The following is a 19,948-nucleotide window of genomic DNA, read 5'->3' on the forward strand; positions in this document are numbered from 1 at the left end:
AAGGAATTCTTTCTACTAAACATGTTGAACCTTATGGGCATCGTTTTTTTCTGCAGCTCATGAGGCCTCTCAACGTTTTGGATGAACTGTATCGACTGGTAGCCTCGTTTATCAGATCCAAGCGCACAGCTGCGTGTGCGAACACGGCTTGCAGCGCCTCCGGTGTCGGGCTGCTGTCGGTGTCCTCGGAGCTGTGCAGTAGGCTGGGGGCCTGCCACGTCATCATGTGCAATAGCGGCGTGCATCGGTACGTGACTTCCCGCCTTGCCTGCATGGTTTTTTTTGGGTTTTTTTGCAGTACGCGGGCCTCTCACTGTTGTGGCCCCTCCCGCCGCGGAGCACAGGCCCCGGACGCACAGGCCCAGCGGCCATGGCTCACGGGCCCAGCCGCTCCGCGGCACGCGGGACCCTCCCGGACCGGGGCACGATCTCGCGCCCCCTGCATCGGCAGGCGGACTCCCAACCACTGCGCCATCAGGGAAGCCCTTGCCTGCGTCTTTGCTATACCTTATTACATTCGGAGGTTCTTGTTTATTACATTTAACTCCATGAAATTATAGCTGGAAACATTCAAAGGGCTCAGATATATTTGGAATAAGACTTTAGAAATCAGATAATTCTTGCACAGTAATTTCTGGCTTTGGTTCTTCTATTTTCAGTGACTGTTTATTCATACAAATGAATGCAGTCCCACGTTTATATCACTGTGGCCTAGAATCTTATCACCCTTGTATTTATATTAAGATTTATGTTTTAGGTACAAAATTTTGCATCTGTTTTATTCACTCTAGGAACTTAACTTGGTAGGGGCTGGTGACTAGCAAAACAAAACTTTTTCTTAAGTGGTTTGGATCCCTGTTTACCCAGCTGTGGTGAGCTGGATGCTGCCTTGGAGTTACTACTGTCTTCCTACTCCTGGAAATATCATAGTCCAAGAGCCCACACAATATGCTCTTCCTGAAAATGTAAGGAGAAGTCTTAGATAAGTCCTCTTCAGCTGGTCTGTCTTAGGCAGCAGTGCTGTGTCTGGGAAAGCTGTGGTAGGTGCATAAATTCCTACAGCTACATCACATGCAAATGTGAGGGGAGAACCCCGAGTCGGGTCCCTTCTTCATCATCACTTGTTCCTCTTCTATCACCTCTCCATTGTCACAGCGAAATGAAACCATGTAGGTGGAAACAAGAGGGCAGCATTTAGTCCTCATTGTAGCAGAGAATCTGCTGTCACCAGTCACAGTCTCTTGTTAGTATGAGGCCAGTTAGATTTTGAGTGGATGGTGGTTATTGTTTATTCAAATTTACTTGCTAATTAACCCATGCAAAGGACTGCAGTTGGTGCTATTGGCTGGGCAATGTCATAAATGGGTGATATTCATGTTAGAGACCTAAAACATGAACAACAAACATAATAGTAAATAATCATATGACAAGATGACAAAAACATAATAAAAAGTAACAAAAATAACAGATTACCTAGACTATGAAGAAAAATAAATGATCTAGGAAAGTTACAGCTAAAAAATAAGATTCAGAAGGAACACAGATCTTTGAGATGGTTAGAACTTGCCATGGAGAAGGTAGTGTTTGAAATGGGTTTTGATGGGTCAGGGTTTTAAAGAGGTAGAAAGAGGGAGAAAGTTCAAATCAGCAGGTTCTCATCTGTGACATTCCATTCGACTTGAAGTGCCTGAATTCTGGTTTACAAGTCCTACGCAGCATGTCCTTGCTTATGAAGTGTGACAAGACTTTATTTCTCTAGAAGGAGAATTAAATTTTTGTGGGTGACACGATATACAGAGTTTTCTGCTTTATTTTAATTGCTGTGTACTTTGTGCTCTATTGCAAGCTTACTAAGAGCTTAATTGAAATATCATCTGCAACTAAATGAGTAAAATATTATTTCATCATTTTTTTTACTAGCAGAGAAATGCTCCCTCCCTCTGATCAGTCATATTCATTCATTCTGTTCCCGTTCATTCATTCATTCATTCATTTATTATTCAGTCACTCAGTTAATATGCGTTGAGCACTGATTATGTGCCAGCATTGTTCTAGTTGCTGGGATAAAGCACTGAAAAAAAAAACCTCCCTTCTCTCATATAATGTAAATCATGTTGGGGTGAAACAGATGATCAAGTAAACAAATAACTGAGTAATGTAGTAGGTGGAGTAAATACAGAAAAGAACAGAAGTCAGAGAGGTAAAAAGGGACAAGATGGGATGAAGGGCGGGCACCTTCCACGGAGGAAATTTCATTAGAGACCTGTGTGAAATGAAGGAGTGAGTTATGCAGATATCTCAGAGAAAGAGCGTTCCATCTAGGGAGCAGAGTACAAATGTGGGAGCCCGAGTGGGGACCAGCATGATGTGCTCAAGGACCAGCACAGTGGCCACTGTGGCCTCGGCAAAGTGTCATCCCCTTGATTAATGTTCTTTATCCTACTCTGGTGCAAGATCATAGTTATCTGAGGACTGTGACAACCAAGGGACACTCCAGGCTTCAAACTACAAGCACACGCTCTTATCTCCACATGAATTTACTGGAAGTTAATGCAGTTAAATTTGCCATTTAATGGAATTCCCTGGCAGTCCAGTGGTTAGTACTCTGTGCTTCCAGTGCAGGGAGCCCGGGTTTGATCCCTGGTCGGGGAACTAAGATCTCGAAAGCCACACAATGAGACCAAAAAAAAACAATTTTTTTAAAATTGCCATTTAATCCTAGAACCGTGACCAACTTGTCCAAATTATTCTCTGAGGTGTCCCGTGAACAATTTTAGAATTTAACTACTGATGGGTAGGAGAAATAGATCGATGTTCCACAACCATTTTATAATTGCTGTATTCATTGATTGGTGTGTTGGAATCACAAATAACATTGAAATTTCAAAGTATTTTGACTTTTTCCATTTCTACAGTTCAAAATAAATATGGCTTTAGTTAGTTCATTTCAGAGACATTTACTGAGGTGTAGGCACAAATTCCCCATGACAGATGCCGAAATTAAGGTTAAAACTATTTGAAAATAGTACGGTTTTATTTTTCTATTATGCAGAATAAAATAGTTTAACATTATCTTTAGTCTTTCAGGGAAGGCTATGCTTAGATTTTTCATGGTGATAAAAAGTGTGCTAATTTATATTGGAATCAGAAATCTCACATAAGACCATTCCTAAAACAATTCTTCAGTAATTATAATTCAGACAGCTAGAAAGGAACCCAAGTAGATCCACATTTACACTAAACATTGAACGTGGAGGTTTACCCTCAGGTTCTGGCAAAGGGGAGAAGTTGATAATATGAATCAGAATTAATACTACACAGACTATTTTACCATTTGCTTTCAAAATTAAGATGAGAAATGGTTAACAATGTGGTATCCACATTCGATAATCAGCTTCCTGCCTTTTCTGATTTTATTCACCAAAAAAGGGAATCTAACATTTTTTAAAGTATAGAGTTATATGGCCTATGTTTGGCATGAAAGAGAAGAATGTGATTTTTCAGAATGAAAAGGCAGATTTAATTAGCATTAATGTTAGGCGTTGTAATGCCAACCTGAATTAGATGGCAGGGTGACATACGACAGTGAATGCAAGATTAGGAGGAATAGAATTCAGGATGAATTATTAAAATCTTTTCAGAACGTTTAGCCCAGCTTTGTTTATTAAATTCTCTTTCCTGGGGCAGTGCTTTATGTGCATTACGATTCTGCTGATGAACTTTCCTGCACACACTTTCCTCAGTCATTTACTTACATTAAATATCTCCATTGCTATTGAATAGTGAAAGAAGATTGTCTTTTTTTAAGTTCAGGATTTTTGCCTTTTAAACAGTATACATGATATTAAAAGGTAGTTTAGTAAATGGAAATTTTCCGAAATTTCCTATCCTGACCTGCCGCCTTTCATTTTCAGTTTGAATCATCTCTTGCACCTTCTGTCAAACAACATACATCTGATCATAGTTTTATTAGTATAGTTTAATAATCTGCTTTACTCTCATAGTATCTATTTACCTATCTACCTATCTATCATCTATCTAAAATGTCCACACAGCCTTTCCTGTGATCACTTGTATTTGCTATGTAATGTTCTAGCCACTTGATATACCACAGTTTACTAAACTATTAATTTAGTGGTTTATCTTCTTTCTCTACTGCCCTTAATGCAGAGAGACATCTTTATGTAGCTGTTCAAATTTCAGTTTTATTTTCCACTAAGCTAAAAGTAAACAAAAATATTCTCCAGATATAATTAGTGTGTCAAAGAGCTTAAACCTCTTTGGTTAATATATTATTATTTAAGTTCCCAAAAGGATTGTCCTTGTAAAAACCCAGCAGAAGGTTAGACAGTTGTTTGCCATCTTTACCTTGTCTTCAGAGGGTGTTAGAACCCACTTGTCTGTTGTGCTTCTCTGCCAGGTGTACAACGATATTGTATTTCATCAGTGCTTTAATTTATACTTCTTTGATTTGAATATCTTTTGAATTTTCTTTCCCACAAAGAGTCATGCTTTATATTGTCCATATATCTGCTTTTTAGGCAAAATTATTTTTTGCCAGTTTGAAAGTTTGTAAAGTATTGAATCAGCACTGTGGCTTTTAATGTTCTCTTTGTTCCATGCAGTTATTTGCTGCAGATCCACAAGCATGCTACATGGGTTCTAAATTTCCCTTTTATTTCCTACTGCAGCATCCTTCCATTCACTGCGGTATTTCATTTTGTTTCGCTTCTTTATTCCCATCCCTGCCTAATAGCCAACTGTTTTCCTTTAACTGTTATGAATTAGCATACTGCAAATGTTGTAAAGCCTAAGCATGAGTCTTATCGCATCCAAAAACAGAGATGCCGTATTCCTCGCACTACATTTGCTTCTGCTTCCTTCACCAGTGGAAACAGTAGGGGGACATTTCCAGAGGCTACCTGAAAGGTTATGTCAAGAAAATTTCCAGTGAGGGCAAGGAATCTGGAATCACAGTGCTTCCCTTTAAGGACCTGTTCCAGGGACTTTTTGTACACATACTCTTTGTATCTGTTAATAATGGATTTTCAGCAGTGTCGGAGTCCTGGGATGGTCCTGCAGGAAGGTGGGGTGATTTGAACACAGGCCTCATGTCTGACTCACCTGTGATGTCTTAGTACCAAAACTTTGGAGATCTGTACACATAAATTCCCTTTTATCTTTATGTTTTGTTGTGAGGATGAATCTCTTCCAGGAAACAAGGCCCTGCATTAGCTAACATACTTGGTGTTCAGTCACCAGTGAGGGATGTGAACGGCAGCGTCAGGAGGGGCTCACTGTGTCAGGGGTTCACCAGCACCTGTAATAGCAGCATCATAATCACATTGTCTTGAACCCCACACAGGTGTGAGGAGGAAACAGTCTGTGGCAAGGTCAGCCTGTTCTCATTATTAAAAAGCATAATGATGATGAGCTTCAAGCTGGCTGCCATCTATGTATTCCAGCGTGAGACCGCTTTTCCTTTTATACGTTGTGGAAACTCATTTTAACATGTATAAAATTTTAGGAACTAATAAACTATATAATATGAAGTTTCAAACTTAAAAGGGTATATTTCCAAAATGCATTTCTTAGTTGGTTATTTAGAAATTGAGACATTTTTTCACATTGGACAGGATTGCAGAGGGTGGTTGAATTCTCAGAATCATCCCTCTTCCAGCAGAAACTTATAAAACCTACCATGTGACCATAGTATAGGACCCAAAGTATGATTATAAGCGTTTGTTAGGAAAGTGAAATGCAGGAGTTAAAATATAAAAACAGCTAAAGAGAAAAATATGTTTTACCAGTTTGGTTAATGAAACGGTTTTCATTTCAAATGAAGTAATGTAGTGATTCTTGGTTCATATAAAAAACGCGATTTTAAAAAAACATATTTTTTTAGGTAACTATCAATGAACAATTTTAAAAAAACCACTTTTGTTTGACATTTAAGGACTCTTTCTTAGCAGTATTTTATTCTGTCATCACCATGGCACCAAAGGACAAATTGACAGATAGGCCCAGATTAAGGAAATGCAGAATCTTATAAAAGTAGAGCACTCAAGGTAACCTGGCTTAGGTAATGAGAGTCCTACCAGGGCAGATGATGAAGCTGCATCTTTCTCCACTGTGCAGCCAAAAACACATCAAGTAAGAGGAGTGGATTTACTCTGGGGATTTCCCTATGTAGGTTAGACTCTAGGTATGGGAGGGCAAAAATAAATTACTGCAATAAGCAAATGTAGGTTTGAAATGTATCCATTTATTTTTCTGTCCAAAAATGACTTGGAAGATTAGCAGCAAGATTAGTGGAGATCTTGAATTTTAAATCTCCAGAAAGATGGCTAAATAGAACAAAAGAAACTGCTAACTCATGATGCCAGGATACTGTACATTGGCAATAAGAAGTCCTAAAACTATGCTCGTATAGTCAGGAATCTGAAACACATTAGTCTAAAACACTTCTTTTATATAAAGGTAGTAGTAGTAACGACAGAGGTGGTGTTTAAAATTGTTATTAGATATGGCTGCAGTTTTGATTATTTTTCTTTAAGTTATAATTTGATTATGATCAATGCAACCATTCTCATTTGTTTGATTATCTACTAAAATCATTAATGAATGGAAACCAAAAAAACCTCAAAAATGAAAATGTAAAATTGTGTACTAATCTTAAGAGAAAAAATAAGATGCTATAATAATGGGGCTCTGGGAGAAAGACAGAATATATCCTACTCGTGCTATAAGTATAAATCTTAATGACTCTGCCAAACTCATAGAAGCAGAGAATAGAATTGTGGTTCCCAGGGGCTGGGAGAAGGGGAAAACTGGGAGACAACTGGTCAAAGGGTACAAAGTTTCAATTATGCAAGGTGAATAATTCCGGAGATGTGACATAACAACAATGCAACTATACTTAATAATACTGTATTATATACTTGACATTTGCTAGGAGGGTGGATCTTAAGTGTTTTCACCACCAAAAAAGAAAAGAAAAAGACAGTGGTGACTATGTGAGGTGATGGATATGATAATTAGCTTGATTGTGATGAATATTTCACAATGTAAATGTATATCACATCAACAGGTTGTATACTTTAAATTTATACCATATTTAATTGTCAGTTATACCTCAGTAAAGCTGGGGGGAAAAAAGAAAAGTAAACCCAGATTTTCAAATTATACTGAGTTGTAAAGTAGGCAAATAAAACTCCACGATTTATGTTAAGTTAAACAAACAGATAAATAAGTTTATTCTCTTAAAATTATGGGAAGAAATCAAATATTTCAAATATAAGTTTTATTCTTTTACCTTGTTTCATTATCTTTTATAAAAGTTCTTTACTCTGAAGAGGTAGATGGCCAGATTTACATACATATTTGTTTTCTTGCTTAGGTTTTTCTTTGCAATTGATATGAATCTTGATAAACTAGTGCATGAAATTATTCTATTTTAAAATGTTCGTTGTTTTCATTAGTTTAGTATGAAAGAAGAATAACACAGTAATGAGTCACTTCTTATTGCAATGGTTTCTAGTTCTGCCAGCCAGTAACCATGGGCCAGACATGCTTTAATTTAAGTACATATAAAGCCAGAGCTTATACATTATTACCTCCTATCATTAAGATTGGAAAATTCTAGGCACATTAAACACATCTTGATAAAATAATCTAAATACGTAATTTGGAGTGATATTTCATCTGTTTTTAAAAAAATCAATTTTACTATTATTTTAGTAAAATTTAAGTATTTACATTGTTTAAATGTAGCTATTTAAAAGTGATAAATGTATTGATAGAACTGACTTTAAAAAGTGTTAAATAGGGCATGATTCTTCAAATTTTCTTTGAAAGAAACTGAAGTTATTGTTTTTCCTAAACCTGCAAAATGATATTTAAAGCAAAGTAAAATTCCAGTCATTCTCTAGGATCTCTTCCTGAGGGCTTCAATGCTAGTGGGTTTATAAGTGCTCTAATAAATGACATAAGCCAAATTTTCTGTCCTCCTTAGGGAGGGAAGAAATATGGGTATCTCACCAATATAACTGGTTCGTTTGCCAGCACCTTCCGAACTGCCTCTTTTTCTCTATGACCTAGAGCAGGAGAGCAGGTGGTGTGGAGGAAGTTGAAGGGAGGAAAGCAGCAATTTCTGCCTCTAAGATGTTCATTTTAAATTGGCAACAGGTCATCTAACATCCTCGGGAGGAATACCGAGGAGCGAGATTTAAATCCTGTTAAGCAGGAAGGATGGAATGTAACACCTGTTATAGGTTTTAAAGCATGAATAGTGTTTACCAGGTGACGGAAATGGAGAAGGGCGTTCCGTGTAAAGGAATAGCATGAAAATACAATATCGAGGCGTGAAATAGCGTACGACAGGGCTGGAGGCCACAATAAGAGCTGGCTCTTTCTGGCTGGTGAGATGAGAAGGAAGCAGTGAGAAGAGAGGAGCAAGAAAGACAGGAATTGGAGCATGGACAGTCCCAAACGGTTAAGGGTTTGGGACTCCCTCCTAGAGGCCCTGGGAAGCCAATGAAAGGTTTTCAGCAAAAGAATAACATGATTAGATGTTTTAAAAAATATTTTAAAAATAAAGATCAGTACCGTGGTCTATGATGGGACAAGGATGGAGGCAGGGAGACAGCTAGGATTTTACAGGAGTACAGTGACATGATGAGATACAAAACTAAGGTATTGGCACAGAGGTTAGAAGAGGAAAGACACATGTGAAAGGTATGAAAAGGCAGTAAACAGAACTAGATGAACTGGTGAGGAATAGAGAACAGGGCAGAGGGAGAGTTTCTGATGATGCCAGCTGGGAAAGACTGGGGGAGGGAGGATGCCACAGTGGTGGGGGGGGGAATATGCATTTGTCTTTGAGGGGACTGGGGAGAGGGGTGTTGAATTAACCTGTTACATGTTCAGTTTTAGATGCTCACATCGTACCTATATGGGGATGTACTTTGATGGTTTTATAGTCAGCAAGGACTAGAAGTATATATGAGTACAAATGGGTAAAATAACAATAAATAATAACATATATATGTAATCTCAAGGGGTAATGGAAAAACACTGCTGGGAATTTTCTGGGAACAAACCAGGTGTTAGGAGCAGGGAAAAGGTATTCCAGGAAAAGACACAGAAGTGTAAGCAAAGAATAATTGGCTGCCCATTGTGGAAGGTGAGAAAAAAATCACCAGGGAGTGTAGAGAGAGTATTAATATTCCCTGGTTCTCCACTGCCCTGTCCTCTGTGCACCCGTGGAGCCTCAGAATAAAACACTGTAGGATCCACGAGAAAGGAGTGACAAATATTCAAACAAATCTATTTAGTATCTTGGATAAACAGGTCAAAGAGAAAACAATTATGGTACAATGTCAAAGGATGGGGGAAACATGAAAATCGCATACTGGACACCCCTTAAGTATTGGTGTCATCAAAGAACTTACAAGGAGTAAGGACAAAAGTCAGACAGCCAAGAGAAAAGATGAACTAGAGAGGGAGTGTTGAGGAACTTCGAGTAGCTGGGATAGGTACCCAACCTATTCAATTAAATTCCAAAAACATGAAAAAGAAATAAAATCAATTGGTGAAAGAGTCCAGGCTGAAGAATTTAAAATGTAGAGGAGCAGATTCAAACCTGGTGACAGTGGTAGAGTCCTACCTTGCACACAGATGTTTCATATTCATACACATTTTCAGCTGAGCAAATACCCCCTCTAGCCCCTAAGTGCTCAATTACCCATCCCCGAAGGTCTTCAATTACCTCTGTGCTCACCTCAGCAATGAAACGTGTCAAAGAAAAACACACCCTAATGTGCTTGAAGAGAAGGGAATGAGGGATGTGTAATGTTTTTGAAGCCTAGGTTTAAAGCTAGACACTGAGAACTTTCCGAGAATGTGTTGAAAGTTGCAGTAGAAAGTCCTGTTATCTTTAATGGGAATTTCATGGCTAATTCCCTGTGCAATGCTGAAAATGTGCCCCTTAAATGTGATTTATTTTTTGCCTTAAGATATATGGAGTGAACAGCGTATTCAATTTGGCTCTGCTGCTGCTGCCAGGATCTCTCTCCAGCTGTTGCCCATTGCTTTTCCGTTGTGTTCAGTTGTTTTCCATGGTGCCCGTCTCTGCTTGCCATCTCTTTGCTTTTTTTCCAAATACTCATTAACCCCTTGTCTTTCAGCTCCAGACCGTGAGACATAGGAGTTAGTACAGTCATGGGAAGATTTCATCAGTACTGTCTCTTTGACAGGAGTCAAATAATAATGTTGAAATTATCAATAGATACCTGGAAGTTATGTCTATAAAATGTACTGGAAACTTGCCTGAATGATCACTGGCTTTTGGATTGCCCCTATTGTTAGACCGCCATTCAAATTCTCCTAAAGGGAGAATGTAAATATTTAATATTTTATTATCCATGCATATGTGTCTATAAGTGAATTCTGTATTTTTGAAAACAAATAACTGTTTGCCCTTTTTTCACGTAAGAGTATTTCCGTGTTTCATTAAGAAAAGTGCCTTCTCTGTTATAGGGGAACAAGGACAGAGGTATTGGGTTTTTGAAATCCCTGCTGACTGGTGGCAATTTTCTCAAGCTTTTCATTTATCACAAACGCATTGCTCAGGGTGACCAAGTTGGGCAGGACCAATAGATCAGCAGAAGTCCTTTCCATATTAATTGTGCAGACACTCTGCCTGTGTTGAGCCATAGCAGCCCCTTTGGCATTGATTCCTATTTAACGTACTGCCTTAGCCCTCAGATGTATAGTTCTTCCTCCGTGTGAGGTAATAAAAGGAGGCAGGGAGAATAAAACCCTGCAACAGTAAACAATTAGTTTCTTCAATCGGGTGCTTCCTTCTAGTTGTCAATATACTTTTCACAGTGGTGCCCTGTGCTCAGTAGTTAGAAGTAATTAGAAACCAGAATAAATGAATGAACTGCAGGAATGAACACGCCTTACCCAGCACAGTGCATTTTATACAGAAAAATGCACATCTGTAGTAGAGAAGGAACACAATCTTCCTTCAGTTTATTTTTACTACGTGATCGCTTTACAATCGATAGAATTGTTCAGCAGGTTTCAAATCTAGTTTCTTTTTAATCATGAACACATTTCAGTACGATGAGGTCTACATTCGTAGTGAAGTCGTTTGGTTTGGCTGCATTAGTCTCTACCAAAACAGTGCATTTAGCATGCAATGCTGAGACCAAGATTGGGACTGTTGAATTATGGATGTGGAGAGTTGGGATTCTCTAAAAGCAGTGATCTATGTGATGTGATTTTGGTATAATGGAAAGAGCTCTGGATTTTGAATTAGAAAACTGGTTTTGAATCCTGTTGCTTACTATGTGACCATGATTCCGTCATGGTCTCTCAGAGATTTATTGGTGGAATGGGAATAATAATTTCTTTTTGCAAAAGGTGGCATGAGGATTAAGTGAGTAATATATGTGAAAACATCTACTGCAGGACCTGGCAGTAGTGTACACTCAGTTGTTTCTATCTTCATCTCTGTTTCTGATGGTGAATCCATCTTCTCATTGCAGAAGTAGAAATATGAAATGCATCTGTTTAAAATGACTAGATCATACCTACTAAAACAGGGAAACCTTGTATGTAAAACAAAATCACAGTGGTTGCTAAGAGAGTAGATCTTAAATGTTCTCAACCACAAAAAAGAAGTGGTAATTATGTGATGGAGGTGTTAGCTAACTATAGTGGTAATCGTCTTGCACCATGTAAGTGTATCAAGTCAACATACACAACTTTAACCAACACAATGTTATATGTCAATTATACCTCAGTAAAGCTGGAGAAATCACAGTGATGAGTCATGATAGGATGTAAGAAGAGTATGAAAAATATGAATTCACTCCTCTGACCTATAAGAAGTAGAATACACAAAGCACTGGACCCTGTTAGAGCTTATTTTTAGAATCCTCCATTGATAGCTGGTAGAAAGTTGTCCAAGAACAGCAGAACGGGATCCCCTTGAATTCAAGGACAGGAAGTCTTCTTCCCTCGTGTCAAAAATCAAGAGTATGTGTTAGAATAACGACAGATATTTAGGACTTGGAAAGAATCAGGTGCTGGCATTTGTTTGTGCATTCATTCATTGAGGGACAGAGGAGTTATTTATGGAGCACTGCTATGGGGCATGCACTGTGCTACCCCAAACTAGGGTTGTAAGAGGTCCTTGCTCTCCCAGCAATTCTGAGGTCTTGACAAGGGGACCACATTGGGAAGCCAGCCAGCCATACTGTGTGGCACCAGTTTACTTCAATATGGACAGTAGGAGAAAGAGAGCCAAAGGATTGGGTTTATTAATGAAGTGACTCAAAGAAATGAACACGTTTTTGAAACTACAGGAGAGGGGAAGCATATATAACATGTCATTTTGACAGTGTTAAAGAATTGATTCTGCAAGGGTTCCAAATGTATTCTTCTGAACCTGGAAAATAGGTAAATGATACATAGACCATTTTGATGAGCGAATAAGTGTTAATTAATAGAATTAATGTAAGAATAATGAATCAATATATTACAATACATCATTTCCAAGCATTAACAAAACGCATTGAGAGTTGTTCATCAGAAGCCATGGTACGAGCAGTAATTAAACCCTGAGAAAGGGAAATGCGAGTCATTGTTCATGAAAGAAAAGCTATATACCATTTAGAAGTTGTAGGGGAATCTGTGATTGTTCTTTTACTAAAATCTATTGTCTCTGCAGTTCATTTATTACTTTACCAAATTTATTTAATAAGTGAACACTTCTTGAACACGTAGATGGCAAATGTAGAGTATAAAGAAATGAATTGTATCTTTTAGGAGTTACGTATAATACTGTTGGCATGAATTAGGAATTCATGTCATTTCTTCTCAATAACTGTATATTGAATGCTTACTTAATCCAGGGAAGTATGCTAGGGTCTAGGAAGGTTACAATCAATACAGACACTAGTCTGGCCTGTTGGTGGTGGTGTAGTAATATTAATGAAAATTGCTAACATTTGTTGAGAATGTACTACATGCTGTGTCCTGTGCGAAGTTCTAGATATGAATTATTTCCTCTAATCCTGAAAACAACACTCTGAGATGCGTACTATCATTAAACTCAATTTACTGATGAGGAAACCGTTTCAGTAGCTTAAGTTACTTGCCCAGAGTCACAGAGTTTATTAGCAGATTTAAGATCCAGCTTAGGAAGTTTGCCTCTAATGCCCGTATTCTTCATCCCTACACCTTTCAGACAAGTATAATATAGCATGACCAGAGGCATGATATGTGACCCAAAGCAGGGCATCTGAGATCATATCAGGAAGAGAGCAGCATATGAGAACTGAGAGGAGGTGACTTCAGAGAACTGTGAACAGTATAGTTGAAGCATGGAGTAGAAGTAAGGAAAATCAGAGACCATATTGTGAAGACTTTGTATTTCAAGTTACCAATGGAAAGCCATTGAAATGCTTGCATTTTCATCTGCATTTTTAAAAGATCGCCTTTGATGAATAGTGGGAAGAGGCAAGACAAGAAGAGTCTGAGCCAGGTTGCACCAATCTAGGCAAGAGTTGATGTTAGCAGTGCAGCCAGAGAGGAGAGGTTTGAGGGGTAGTAAGAAATATGAAATTAACAAGCGTGAAAGGTACTAGAGTAGGTATATTAGCACGTGGACCTGCCGCACATACATTAATCTCTTGTGATTGATGTTTGGTTTGAACGGCTTGGAAGCTTATATCTCAGTCTGGAGGTGAAACAGGGGGTCATCGTAAAAGACTAGGCAAAGATTTCAGGAAAGCAATAATTTTAATCTCGACCACATCTTCTTCCTTTGGGAAGGCTTTGCAAAAATGGGAAGGTTGAAGACACTAAAAATATCGCACAATACACCTTTAAGGAATTAGATAGTTTCTGCATCTTATTTCTTCTAACAGCTTTCTTATTTCTTTGAATGCTGGCACTTAATATTTAAAAATCAGTAAATGTGAGGATCTGGGATTGCACCATACTTACTATACCCATTACTACACAGTGTCTTTTAAACAATGTTTCTAAGAACTAACTCATCAGACACTTTAAATTATAGTAACTTGGTAGCACATTTCAAGAAGTTTAACATTTAGATTAAATTAAAAAACTGTTAATGGAGAATCTCTAACTCAGATATTTCCTACAACTGCTTGTTTTTTGTTTGTTTGTTTGTTTGTTTTTTGCGGTACGCGGGCCTCTCACTGCTGTGGCCTCTCCCGTTGCAGAGCACAGGCTCCGGATGCGCAGGCTCAGCGGCCATGGCTCACGGGCCCAGCCGCTCCGCGGCATGTGGGATCTTCCCGGACCGGGGCACGAACCTGCATCCCCTGCATCGGCAGGTGGACTCTCAACCACTGTGCCACCAGGGAAGCCCCAACTGCTTGTTTTTTGTTTTTACTGCCTGATTAAATGGGATTATGAGAAAAGCACAAGGAAGAAGCACAGATATTTGGAAACTGAGCAGAATCATTTACATTTTTTCCAACAGGGAGAAAATGTGTCTTTAGTTCAAAGATTGTTGAAACTAGTTTGCCTTAGGCTCTGTAGGACTGAAGTTCAGATGCTGCTGCAGAGTGCATAAGACCAGGTGATCACAGGATCTTCCATCTGTCATAAAAAGCTTCTGGGTGTGAAAGAGTGGTGGGCAAATAACAGTAGTATCTGCTGATATTCCAGCTTATTTCACCTCCTTCGTTCTCGTGGGATTGAAATAGTCATTATTATCCTCTCCAAAATTTGAATGCTGCCCAGGTTACTTCAGCTTAATAAAGTATCCTGGAGAACCACGGCTGATTAGATTCCTAATAACTTATTAGTGACAGTCACTTGAACAAGGATAATGGACCTGGCTTTTAATTAAAGGAGCAAAAAAGACTTTCATAGAATACGGGGAAATTGATTTTACGTTTTAAGGTCTAAATCTGTAAGATTCTAAATATAAACAGCTGCAACTATATCAAGACAAATAATTCATGGGAAGAATGTCATCAAGGAATAGGGTCTTCAGGCTGTCTTTATACATAGATTCTGAGCCATGCATTTTCCCTAAGGGAATTTTTTCCCTCTTATTTTTGTGACTAAAGGCAGTATCACAGTTGGAAAGGATGGTGAAAATGAGGCAATACACATGGAAATCCGGAGCTAAAAAACAAAATCAAGACTCTGATCATTGGGTGGAATTCTACACTGGGGCAAAACTCACTGATTTCAGAATGGTTAAATATTTATTTCACTTTATATTCATCTAGCACAAAATCAAATTAACCTGTATATGAATGCAAATAATTCCAAATGAAATATTGAAGTAAATATTGAAATATTTAGCCAGTTTATATAGATTGTTAGGGGACATGTCTAATGTTGCCTTTTCCAGAGCAGATCAAAACCATTGTTTGGCCTATGGTCCTTTAAACTCAGAAACCCCAACATATGCCTTTCAGCTGTGGGTGTGTGTCTTCCATTTATCATATTTTTCTAACAGGAAATTGTCCTGCTAATTATACTGCACTAGCACACACAAAAAAATGAACATAACTTATCCAAGTGCCTCAATTCTATTATTATGGCACAAAAGAGTGAAAAAATCAGTGCTCAAGTAACTTTTTAAGTTGAAACATGTATCTCTAAATTCAGTGACTCCAGTGGGGTTTGTTTTGGGGCACAGTTTTTAGTGGTAATTGAGTATGTAACGTTATTGAGGGATACAATAGAAATTTTCAAAGTAATATTCAGTCTCATTCTCAATTTTTAAAATATGGAGAAATAAAAGCAAAGTATCCCTTGCGAAAGATTGCATTTTTCTCTCTTTAATTACCTTTTAAGTTTTTTTTGTTTTTCACTTCAACATCTACATAATGTGAACTTAAGGCAAATTATTGTGGCTACAAATTCAGAGATCCTCATTACACTAGTTTTTCATGTGTTTCATTTAAGGTGTCAGTTTATAATTAGAATCTGAATGCCCCTCCTTCACTAGTAATAACAAAGTTTGGGACCACCCAAGAGAGAACAATATGGTTAGCTGCCAGGCAAAACATTAGAGTTCCTGGCAGTGAACATGCTGAAAGTCAGCAAAGAAATCCACAGCTCAAAGCCATAAACATACCGTTGTTCTGGTTTGCCATGTCAGTTTCACTGTGAGTTACTGCATCACCCTGGTGGCCTGAAAGGGATGATGCATCTCCCCAAGTGTTCAATTTGATGCACTTCAACCCTTGGGAGATCGGCTTCCTTGTTTAGTAGGGTTCGAATCAACATTAAATGAGGCTTTAGAGCTCTGGAGGTTTTAAATTGTAATTAAAGTAAAACTGATGTTTTTGTCTGTAATCATGGTAAATGACCAAATATGTAGAAGGTCCTCGGGTTTGGAGAATCTTTTATCTGATTTATTATAGAAATGTGATGAGTCATCTTAAAGGAAAAGATTAACATGTTTTTATAAAATGGTTAACACATAACCTGCTTCAAATAAGAATTGAAGTCTTAAAATTGAACTGAATGTAGTATAATAGATATGAGTTAATAAGTAGTTGAAATACAATATGTTGCATTTAAACCAATTTAGGAAAACTAAGCTTTGTCTCTCCAGTGAGACTGAGTTGAGGGAGGGAGGGAGGGAGGGGGTGTTGGCTATTGTTCATTGCAGCCCCCTGGCATCGAGAAATAGGACTGGCAAACAGGAGACCGTTTCACGTGCTTTTCCTGACCCTAAGCTCTACAGTTCGACACAAAATAAAGTTGATACCGGATGTTCTAGGATCAGTTGGGACAAACACACGAAATAAAAATCACAGAGAATCGTATTAGCAAGTGCCAAATGATAGTCATGTGAACTCCATTTCAACCAAACCCCAATTTACAAAGGAGATGTTGGTGAAAGTTTCTCATGAACTTCATGTAATTATCATAATCTAATAACATCATAATCTTACGGAAGAATTGACAACACGTTTCAACATCAACATTATTTTAAATTTAAAAATTGTTGTCAAATATAAAAACCTCCATAAGGTTCTTTAGCATGAGGACCATAATGTATGGAAGAATATTCCACAGAGTAGCTTCTGGCTCTATACATTCCAACCTTGTTTCTCCTGCACCACACAGAGTCCTGGGTGCACCAGGATATGAACACATTGCATTACAGCCTTGGGCCCTGCACGTCCTTTTCAACCTTGGGTGAGTCTGTACAATGCGCAGTGGGAATACTCTGGAGTCCATTCCTATACTAGGATATTGTAATAACCTAACTATAAGTGACTGTGAATCATATCCATAGGTCCCAGTAAATTTAGCCTAAATGGCTCCCTAATTCTACTTCCTTTAGCTCAGTTCCAGAAGGAACTATGGCCATTGGAACATTGCAGAACATGACAGAGGAAAGCCGGGACATAAAAAGACAGCAGTCATAACCATTTGCAGTCAAAACATTTGGCTTTTGCAAATTTGTAAAAGCATATGACTATGTGAACAGGTTGCTAGGGATCCTATGAAAAAGGGACTCTGAAACTCAACAATTTTAGCTTGAAAGTAAATTACCTCTGCCAGCACTTAATGGTACTTGTAGTTACAAAGTAGACACTCAAAAATATTTGTTGAATGAGTGGATGAATAGAAAGTTACCTCTTTGTGACTCTTCCATAGCATTCCTAAATCAAAGTGCTTTTCAAATTAAGTTGGACCCATTGGCCACAGGTTACATTTATCATATTAAAACTATGCTAAATCCCTGAGTGATGTGGGATCTATTTTTAATATGAAATATGTCAAGAAGATTTATTCATTATAAGCACAGGTATTGACCCTTTCCTTTTTTCTTTCTATGAGGAAATGCACAATTTCTGCATAATTTTGCAGCCCTGTCAAGTACACGTTCTCAGGAGTATACCCTAAGCAGAGCTGTTACTTGGGATGTCTTATTACTAATATCATGGAACAACTTTCCTCAGTGTATATGTTATATTTGCCTTTTTATGAAGGACAGATTCTACACTGTGACCTTTATTTTACTTTTTCATTTTTGTGACTCTGAGAGAAAGAGTTGTCTAAATTTTTAAAATGATATTGCAGCTAGAAGGAGCTGAACAACTGAGAGCCCATATTTTCCAGGATGGAGTAAAAATGTAGATTTATTTAAATTTTAATTTAACTGCCTAATGTGAGAACAGAGATAGTTCTAGAAGGAAATTCGCAGGTCAGGTAAGAAATCTCGTATGGAATGGGATTTGCTTAGGATTCCTGGTCTTTGGTCTGTTTCCTTCATTCTCTTGCCCAGAATTAGCAGAACAGTCTCACTGGTAATCAGAGAAGTACCTATAAAATCAAATGATCCCTTGTAAAGCCTGACTCTGAGTATACATTTACGCACCATCAAAAAACCAGGTGCGGGCTTCCCTGGTGGCGCAGTGGTTGAGAGTCTGCCTGCCGATGCAGGGGACATGGGTTCGTGCCCCGGTCTGGGAAGATCCCACATGCCACGGAACAGCTGGGCCCGTGAACCATGGCCATTGAGCCTGTGCGTCCGGAGCCTGTGCTCCGCAACGGGAGAGGCCACAACAGTGAGAGCCCCGCGTACCACCAAAAAAAAAAAAAAAAAGCTATGAGGCGAATAATGGTATGTTGGAAGCAGAGTTATGGGCTTAGTGCTGGTGCTCTTCCACGTGCTTAATTTAGGAGAATGGAACTCTGTGATGCTGCAATGGAAAAACTAGGCCTCCATTGGATAAATCAGCTGTGAATCGAATAGGCAATATTTCTCTCGTTGACCTGGCTGTCTCTTTTTAAATTTTTTCACTTTTAAAAATTTCAAATTAATGGTGGGACCTAATTGGAACATACACAGTGGTTAGTACAAAAAGGCAAGTATAGACGAAGCCATCTTCTCTTGATATGCTGGTGAAATAAAACTTATGTATCCATTTTAAGCTAGATTTTTCTATTAGATGATGTACATGTGATTGGTTCTAAAGGTGTGACACTTTGAGGTACCCTGTCTGAGAGCATGTTACGGGCCACATTGATTGATCAGGAGATTACAGTAAAATCTTTTAAAGTCTCTGGCAGATAATTTGCTGCTGTACTGCTGTTTACTACAGCTTGAAGTAGAGAGAAATAAACCAGTTTAAAAAGGTTAAGAAAATGGATAAAAATTACAGGCTTCCTGTTAAAGGTCCTTCACAATGAGTAAGTGTTTGTTGTAAGTTGATGAGGGCAAGTGAGGCTTTATCAGGAAGCAGAGACATATTTCAGTATGATTAGAAAAAGATCAAGATTTTTTTCTTAGCTTCATTCAGCTGGTGTAATGAGCATTATTGATTAAAATGTTAGGATCAGTAAGGACTTAAAATTGGAGTAGAGGAGACCTTAAGAAGGAGCAAAAGGTTATGGTGTGTTGAGTTAGCTGACAATTAAATGCTTTGTAAAATTTTGATTTTTTTTTGAACATGAACTGTCAATTATAGCTCTTGGCTTGCATTGGCATATGCATGCAGGTACATGTAATATACAATTTTATATTGTTGTCAGACTCGTACATTAAATATTTATAAACATCGTATACTACTAGAAGTTAATTATAAAACTTTAGCCCGTGTGACTATGTGTTCTTAATGCTTTCTAAAGAGTTCTCTGTTAATGTTAACGAGGAAGCTGCTTTTCACATCATTTAACAGCCAATGGAACTGATCGTGTTTCTCCTTAGAATGCAATTATTGTAATGATAAAGTTGCATTTTGTCAGGTTCTTTCTAAAATTACAGCAGTAATGTTTTAAATCCATTTCTCTTTTTTGCAAGTCATCAGTATCTGAATCTACCAGGTGTACTGGGCTTCTGTGGTACAGCCTCACAACCAGGGATAAATGAGTTCGACATTCCTCATATGTAATTGCACTGTAGAACTTTCATTTGTAG

The 19,948-nt window shown here is 38.1% G+C and overlaps 1 protein-coding gene across 1 annotated transcript in view; it reads left to right on the forward strand.

Annotated features, from left to right (window-relative positions):
- PREX2 (phosphatidylinositol-3,4,5-trisphosphate dependent Rac exchange factor 2) overlaps positions 1–19,948 on the forward strand; it is a 291,490-nt gene that overhangs the window by 250,062 nt on the left and 21,480 nt on the right. The window contains exon 37 of the mRNA XM_007448492.1: positions 57–247. Coding sequence (XP_007448554.1) covers positions 57–247 — 191 coding nt within the window. The remainder of the gene's footprint in view (positions 1–56; positions 248–19,948) is intronic.

Source organism: Lipotes vexillifer, unplaced genomic scaffold, assembly GCF_000442215.2.
Source record: "Lipotes vexillifer unplaced genomic scaffold, Lipotes_vexillifer_v1.1 scaffold815, whole genome shotgun sequence".
NCBI classification, from domain to species: domain Eukaryota; kingdom Metazoa; phylum Chordata; class Mammalia; order Artiodactyla; family Lipotidae; genus Lipotes; species Lipotes vexillifer.